Raw genomic sequence first — 8,360 nt, 5'->3', positions numbered from 1 at the left:
TGTGTCAAAGTTTCAGATGTCTAGTCAGCATTTTCAGGTCAAGTCAAAGAATTTGGGCATAGTCTTCATTATTTCATCAACTTTTTTCATGGAAACACTGATTCAAAGGAGTCCCTCACCATGATACAGCCACCACCATGCTTAACAGTTGGAAGAATGTAGGGGTAAACGTCTCAGCTTGACTCCTCTAGATGTTCTTCTTGTCGTTGAGGTCAAACAGTTCCATTTTGTGTCATCTGACTATAAAACTTTTACCCAAAAGTTCACCCCACCTGCCTGTGTTTCTGTTTGGTGATGTAAAAACTCACTTTACTGCGTTCCAGCATCTTCCAGTCAACGATCAGGTCAGTTGGTTTTTTTCTTGCTTCTTGGGTTGTTCCTTTCCATTTGACCTTAGGGTGACGGTTCTGATCAGACTGTTGAAACTTTGACAGTTTCCTCACAGAATGACGATCCCAAATACACCAGAATGGTTCAGGTTTACCATCAAAGCTTCAGATTAGCACTGCCGATCGGTGTCAGTCAGCCATGCAGGATGTTACTACTTCTTACTAAGTGTTTTAGCTCCAACAGACACATCATGGCAATCGTTCTGTTTGTTTTGCTGTCTAATCTTTCAATTGTGCCAGATTAAATCTGGCGTGTGCTTTGTGGAAACAATCCCACTGCCGCCAAGCCTCCCCACCCCCAGAAAGAAAGAAAGAAAGAAAGAAAAAAACCCAGCTGTGAGGGTAAGAGGTATTTGGTTAACGGTCAGATCTGCTCAGGCTGTTGAAGGTGCAAACACAAGGCTGCAGTGGTCAAAACAAACAGGAGCCTCTGGGCTTCAACCCCAATCACAGCACTGAGACGCTTTCATCACACGGCTCATCAGATCGCACTTCTGCTTTTCAGCTGGACTTTAGTAATTTATGGTCATAATAAATCTGGATCTTTAAATATCTGCTGGTGTTGTATCAACCTTCCAGACCTCTCAGATCTTCTGGTTCTGGTTCTGCTCTGCAGCCCCAGAACCAATCATGGAGAAGCAGCATTCAGCTTCTAAGCTCCACAAATCTGGAACAAACTCCCAGAAAACTGCAGAACAGCTGAAACACTGAGATCCTTCAAATCAAAACTAAAAACCCAGCTGGTTAGAGCTGATTTGACCAACAATAAATGGAACACTGACCAACAATATGTCATGTGTAATGATCATTTTAACAAAATGTGTTTATGAGGTTTTGTTTTGTTTTGTTTTGATGATGTACTGCTGTAAATGTGCTGCACAAATAAACTGATTGATTCAGTTAACAGAAGTCCAGTAACATGTGACTGAAGCAGACAGGACATGTGATCAGATTGATTGGATTATTTATTTCGTACATGATTTACGCCTTGTCAATTTAATTTATAGCGATAATAATCCTCAAATAGAATTTCATTTATGTTTATTTTAACAATAAAATCAGCATTTATTCTGACAGAACAATAGAGCAGATCCCTGCAGTTGGCAGAGAGAGAGAGACAGAGAGAGAGAGTGTTTTGCCATCATCTCTGCCAGATGAAAACAACACGTCCAGTCTTTGCAGAAAGCAGATTTTTATCAGGTGCGTTTATTGTCCGTTTAACAGAGTTATTTAAATCATGCTTTATCTGAACACATCTGCCATTTTTCTCTATCACTTTTCCTCCACAGCTCACAGCTTATCTCTGGCTTTAAAAAAGAAATTAAAGGTGAGGAGATGAGGGGGGCTGGGGCGGTGTATTTAAAAAGAAGGATGCTGTCATTAGTGTTGCTCATGTTTTTTCTCCGCACCTATAAATAATACAAATTATAATAAGAAAAATAAAATGCAAAAAACAGTCGATGGGATTCAAATTGTCTTGAATTTTCAGTTCATTAAAATTGGAAGAAAGTGAGTCTTGAAAAAAGGGAGGGAAAAAAAACAGTTTTCCTCCTCCGGTGACTCCAGCTCCGTCTCCTTCCCTTCGGAGTGAAGGCCGAACCGCGGCTCCGTCTTCTGTCTCACTTCAGTCCGTGCTGCGTCTCTTTGTGCCTCCTCAGGTCCACCTTCCTCTGGAAGCCTTTCCCGCACAGGTCGCAGCCAAACGGTTTGTATCCGGTGTGTTTCCTGCTGTGCGTGATCAGGTTGGAGCTCTGGCTGAACGCTTTCCCGCAAACTTGGCACTTGTGCGGCTTCTCGCCTGGCGGGAGAGAGAGAAATGCAAAATCAGTTTATTTATTTATTTATTTATTTATTTAAAATCAAGCCGGGTAGGTGCGTCTGTAAATTTAATTATTTCGTATTTTGCTAGAGGTTGGAATGCTGGGAGGTTCCGACTGTCTCGGGATTGCGGAACAAAATTTAAATATGTAAGCAATAGTTTTAACAAATTACAAGTTGCGAGGAAAAAAATAAGTAAGTAAATAAATAAACTGGAATAATTAAACCTCCTACTGACCGACCTCAGCGGGTTGGACAGTCTATTGGCGCTAACCGGGCGTTTGGACGTACTTTGGTGAAACTCACCTGTGTGGATGAATGTGTGTTTCTTCATGTCGGACTTCTGGTGGAACCTCTTCCCGCAGTACTGACACGGATAGGGCCGCGTGTCCGAGTGGATGAGCAGATGCGTGGATAGCGTGGAGGAGCGCTTAAAGCTTTTGCCGCAAATTTTGCAGTCGAAGCTTCTCTCCTGAAAGGTGCGCAAGAAAAACAAAGAGATTGATTTGTTTTGTTTTTTTTTTCCTTCAGTGCGTGCATCCACCCTGACTGAAGAAGAGAAGACGCTGCAGGATGTGGTTTCACCGGGGTTTTACCTGAGAGTGCACGGCTTTGTGCTGCTCCAGGCTCACGGCGTGGCCGAACGTTTTGCCGCAAATGTCGCACGCAAAAGGCCTCGTGCCGCTGTGCGATCTGCGGACGTGGACCTCCAGACCGTGTGGGGTGGAGAACACCTGATCAACAAAGATGAAGATGAAGAAGGCAGCAAAAGAGACGATCATGATTTACTCTTTAACACGAGCCTCACCTTCCCGCACTTGACACACTTGTATGCCCCGTTCAGAATGAGGCTGGAGCAGAGCAGATCGGGCCGGGCCTTCCCGTCGGCCGCCTTCCCGTGCAGGCCCGCTTCAGGGAACAGCAGCGCGGCAGCGTGCCTCCGGTAGTCTCCGTAAGGCTCCTCCGCCAGGGCCCGCTCTGCAAACACGGCCGGGTGGCAGCTCCGGTCCGCGTAGAGCGCCATCACCGCCGGGCTGGTGTCCACCTCCAGGCCGGGATGGAGGCTCCGCTGCGCCACGGGCCGCTGCACCTCCAGCTCCGGCCCCGGCCCCGGGTAGCTGCTCCAGGCGTACGGCCGGAAAGGGACGGTGAAGGACTGGGTTTCACCCACCAGGGGAGAAAGCGATTTTTCGGAGTCAACTGGAGGATGACAGAGGAAGTTTTACTGAAACCAGTGGGGTAACTGTACGGGAGCCCAGTAGGGCCTCAGAGGGCTACACTGATAGAACCCCTCTGGACATGAACTTTATTCTTTATAGTCAATCAGTAAAACTTATTATTATGCGTTAACGTCGATAAGCCTACACACGATGTTTTATCGGATAAAAAACATCATATGGTGATTTTTGACATGAAAAATAAAATGAATACTTTTTTTAAGTTTCGCCGTTGTCAGCAGTCGTGTTCGATCTTACGGTGTGTCCGCAGAATCCTTTCACTTGTTTTCTTTTGGAACAATAATGAGCTAAATGTATGTGTGTACTTGTCAAGATTTTAGGATCAGGGAGATTAAGGAACCTTCTGAACACTGACGGGCCTTATGGGGCCCAAAGAAATGTGGTAGGCCCCTTGTTTAGGGTTGGGTTAAGGCATGAATAATGTTTTGGTTAGAGACAGACTGGTTAAGATTACAGGAACATGTTAGCCACAAAAATGAATGCAACTCAATACAAAGTTTTAATATGGGTAGCAATATAAACGTGTGTGTGTGTGTGTGTGTGTGTGTGTGTGTGTGTGTGTGTGTGTGTGTGTGTGTGTGTGTTGTGTGTTGGGGTTGTGTCTGTACCAGGCGACATGGATGGGGATGGAGGCCGCCAGAAGTCCTCATAGTCTGCGGAGCGAGCGCACAAACTGTCGGCGCAGCTCAGCGGAGACCTGGGGGAGAAGTCCGCAGCTTCGCCCGGGTGGGAGGCCGGAGAGAAGCCGTAGCTGTCCGCCGAAAGGTCGGCGTCCTCCTCCGGGAGCTTATCGGTATCTGAGGCGGGTGGCGAAGCGAAGCTTTTACCCAGTGAAGATCATTTTTAGCTTAAAGCTGAAGCTTCAGATTACAATCTGGAAAAATATCCTTTATAACCAGGAGGGTTCAACAGCACTTTTAACAAGAATTAGTTTATCAATGAAACACTTTCTTCTTTCAATAACATTCACTAAAATCGATTAAATCATGTTTTTCTTACGTTTTAAAAATCTTTTCTGAACGTTTTATTTTTTAATTCAGAATGTCAAAGCCGTTTATGAAACAACTCAAATCCAATTAAAGGGACATTTATATTTATAATGAACCAAATCCCTGGTCATATCCACACAATCCTTTACGCAGAACCTGATTTTAAAGCAAACAGTCAAATTTGACTAGCGACATTTTTGATCGAATAATCTGTAGTTTTCATTCAAATCTTACCTGAACAGATGTGCGCCAGTATCGTGTCCAGCCTGCTGTAATCATCCTCCAAAGTTCGCGGTTGGTGGTAGCTGTGCGCCTTCTTACTCTTCACCAGGAAGGAGCGGGGCATCTTTAGTGTATGTGTGTTGTGCGGTGTGTGTGTGTGTGTGTGTGTGTGTGTGTGCAGGGGCTGATGGGGAGGTAGAAGAGAGAGCGATGGTTAATGACGAGGAACCAGCTGCTGAGCAGAAGGAGGAGACCCGGCGGCTGGCGTCCTGTTTACACATTTGATCTGAGCCGCTGACATCCCGAGCGTTTTAAGAGATTTCCACATGACAACGGAGCATGCGCGCAGGCGTCCGTCCCGTCCGCCAGGTGTCACCGAGGCTGACCGCCCGCTGAGCGGCGGCAGGTAGACAGCAGAGAGCCGCAGCGGGGGCCCCGAGCTCTTGCCACGTCTCTTCGCTCCTTTTTCCACTCACCTCAGGGTTTTTACTGAGAGTTTCACCTCTGTCCCGCTTTCGTGACGGTAAACAGTCCCGAATGAGCAGAAGATGACGATGACTAGATTTAAAAGTTAGAACTTGTTTTTTTTTTTTTTTTTTTTTTTTTTTTCGTTCATCCGAGTCGCCGCCGAGTCCTCATGGATCAGTCCATCAGAGCCGGAGGAGCGATGACGCTCTTCATCAGCCTCTCACTTACTCAATCAGAGAAGCAGGAGAGAGGTGGAGGCAGGGGCCAGAGGAAACGCGGAGGCGCACCCCGCGGTGTAGAGCTTCAATTAGAACATAAAGAGGTGGGGGGAAAAGAAATCTAATTTTCCCTCCATGATAACTCATGTAAATTACACAGAGTGTGCGAGACGATTTGTCGGAGTTTATCGGAGTGTGAAGAGCGCCATAGTGTCGCTCTGCTGATCAGCTGTCTGTTTTATGACGCAGTTTCATGTTGCACAGCGGCTGTTTGCGCCGGACACAGATCATGACGCACAGATTAGCAAATCAGGGGTGAGCCAGACTGCCAGGCCCGGGGCTGCTGGAGGTGATGGTGAAGAAGAAACGTTCTGCTTTAAGGCGGATCACACGGATTAAATCACAGTAAATAAGAAAATTAAAAAAAAAAAAAATTAAAAATAACAATATAAAGAAAGAGAGAAAGAAAACAGGATTTCTCTCTTGCATCCCGTCAATCTGATTTCGTTTGCGGTGATCGACTTATCAACAAAACGAAGGACAGGAAATCAAACCGCGCCGATTAGAGCAGCTGCCGCTGCAGGGCCCCGCTGGCAGGGGCCGATAGGAGGAAAGCACAAACTTGTGCAAGTGAAGGTGCCAAAATAGAGATAGGACAGATAATCATCTCTAACATCAAACATTTCTAAACAGATTATCAAGGTCTGCGCCGCTTCTTGGGTAGATGGCGCTCCGTTCTGCGCCCGATCATCACCGTTTTCCGCACAAACAGAATAAAGAAGCGCAGAGTTTTGAACAGCCTGTGCTGCGTTTCCAAAACAAACTGAAAAACTACATGATTTTTTATGCGTTTTCACAAATACGATATTTTATTAATAATTTTCAGAGACTCTATGTCAGCATAACCACTTCATATTTTAAACATGTCAAGTGAAATTGTGAAACAATAAAATTCTGTTTAATCTATTTTCACTGATTTTTTAGAAAACATGTCTGCTGTTATTGCACATCTGTTTTTCTCCACTGATGTTGTTAAATAAGTTAATTTTTTTTAATGTTCCATACAGTTGCACATTATGGACATTTGAAAAAAGTCATCCTACTCACAACCTTTGGATCGTGATGTTTCTATTTCTAATACTTGAACAGAATTTTCAGAATTTTTCAGTTATAAAGTTCTAATAAAATATATCTTATTTTATTACTCTTATTGTTACCTTTGCTTTTACATATATGCGTTTTTTTTGTTGTTGTTTTTTTTTAAACTCTTTTGGAACGTTTTTATGTGAATTTATCTGGTGCTGCTGTTGCACCTGAATTTCTCCTCTGAGGCACAAAGGTCATTACTGCTCTATTCTAAACCCGGTGGTAACTTCAGCCTATAGGTTTTTTATTTAATTAATTAATTAATTTATTTTTTACAGTTCGTACTTCTGGAAGGAAACAATGCTGGAGGAAAATGTTTTTGTTTGTTTGTTTGTTTGTTTGATTTGTTTTTTTCTGACGCTTGTGCCACCCTCTGATGCAATAACGCCCCGAGTCGGGGCCATGTTTGCCCATATGAATCTCAACAACTTTATTTCCTCTTTCAGCCCTGGGGTTTTTGCTGAAACTTGTTCTTGCTCGATTTACTTTCATCACGTGACCGTCTAACGGGATGGAGGGTCTCCCCTGCCTCCTCCCCCTTAGGAAAACAAACCGTTTAGTTCAGAAAATGAACCAAATCTAATGCAATAAAATCCACATAAACACGCTGGTATGCATACGACAATTATTCTAAGTAGCGCGAATTTCCAGAAGAATTTGCCTCCCCTGCTAAACAATTATGTCCGTTGTGATTTATGTCCAGTTTCAAATATTTTCATCATTCTTAAATTTCAAGCCCCTTAAATGTGAAAAATCACCAAATGATTCATCCCCTCCCACACTGCGCAGTCTGCGATTTTAATGCGTTTTAGTAAACGTCAAGACAAGAATCAACCGCAAGAAAACAAAAAACGCATTCAGGAGACAGATTTCTCTTTAATTTTTCAGATCTTAATTAAAACGTGAATTTATGCAAAATTGAACATGTCATAAATTGGAATCGCGCTCAAAGCCTCCGCCGTTGCATGAACACGATTCAACCTCACGTTTCTCTTCATATTTTGAAATGATCAAACGATCCACCCTCCAAGGAAAATGAATCATCAAAAAGGATTTAGAAAAACGACATTAATAAACATACAGACCTGGGTTATGTCTCGGTGCCTGAGGAGAGCTTCTCTTAAAATGTGGTTTTGTGCATGAAAAAACGAGAAGCCGAGGCTCGGCTTTTGGAAACCGCGACAAATCACTTCCTGAAAGCGGAGAATCTTAGCGAGAATCTTGAGAGGAAAAGACGCTTTGAGTTTCAGAGAGAAAAAAAATGAATGTGTGATCAGTCAGCTGAAGATTTAAATAAAAAAAAAATCTACTAAAAAAAAATCTACTGCAACCATTAAAACACACACGAGAGAGCAGTTTATGAAATTTTTATTATGAAATCATTCCTTTCTCTCACCAGTACAACAATCTCAGAGTGCTTCATAGTGTTGCCATGTGTTCTTACACTGCAAAGTGCCACGATGTGTTCCTCTCCCGGTAAAAATCAACCAATCAACGGGAGATTCTGGTGAAGCAGACCTAATGTTGGGATCCGATCGGCCTCCTGGATGTGAAGGCTGAAGTTCGTGTCTGGTTCAAAATCCAGCCGCTGACTTTGGGCGGGCCTGGCAGCCCAAAGCCTCCGGTCTGCAGGTCTCACTTCGTCTCCTCCGTTTCTGTGCAAACGTGTTACATCACCACATGCCAGATTTGACTCAAACGCAGATGCGCCTTGTGCAGTCAGCCATGCTGTCAGGAGGAATACTCTGACCCCGGCTCCCTTATCAGAACGTAACGATGCGTGATGCCTGAATCACCCTCTGACAAGAATCCATCTTCCTTTTCCTCAAATCATATACATACAATAATATATATATACATACAATAATATAT

The 8,360-nt window shown here is 43.9% G+C and overlaps 1 protein-coding gene across 1 annotated transcript; it reads right to left on the bottom strand.

Annotated features, from left to right (window-relative positions):
- Window positions 1-1,574: 1,574 nt before the first annotated feature.
- On the bottom strand, window positions 1,575-6,278 carry gfi1ab (growth factor independent 1A transcription repressor b). Its single transcript, XM_007554692.2, has 6 exons — window positions 4,669-6,278; window positions 4,054-4,242; window positions 3,016-3,407; window positions 2,804-2,941; window positions 2,514-2,679; window positions 1,575-2,187 (listed from the first exon to the last, which is right to left on the bottom strand). The coding sequence occupies exons 1-6, from the start codon at window positions 4,778-4,780 to the stop codon at window positions 2,009-2,011; spliced, it is 1,176 nt and encodes a 391-aa protein (XP_007554754.1). The 5' UTR covers window positions 4,781-6,278; the 3' UTR covers window positions 1,575-2,008.
- Between the last annotated feature and the right edge of the window lie 2,082 nt (window positions 6,279-8,360).

This window comes from Poecilia formosa, unplaced genomic scaffold (genome assembly GCF_000485575.1).
Source record: "Poecilia formosa unplaced genomic scaffold, Poecilia_formosa-5.1.2 Scaffold65, whole genome shotgun sequence".
NCBI lineage: Eukaryota > Metazoa > Chordata > Actinopteri > Cyprinodontiformes > Poeciliidae > Poecilia > Poecilia formosa.
The sequence above is the reverse complement of the archived record's forward strand: the minus strand, read 5'-3'. Positions and strand labels throughout refer to the sequence as shown.

What these genes read in the sequence shown, in the direction of transcription:
- gfi1ab (XM_007554692.2), bottom strand. Translation starts at nt 4,780, where the DNA reads ATGCCCCGCTCCTTCCTGGTGAAGAGTAAGAAGGCGCACAGCTACCAC. An exon ending in ATCCCCATCCATGTCGCCTG is followed by an intron (nt 3,408 to 4,053) that starts GTACAGACACAA and finishes GTCATCCTCCAG; the next exon opens with TTGACTCCGAAAAATCGCTT. An exon ending in ACAAAGCCGTGCACTCTCAG is followed by an intron (nt 2,680 to 2,803) that starts GTAAAACCCCGG and finishes CGCACCTTTCAG; the next exon opens with GAGAGAAGCTTCGACTGCAA.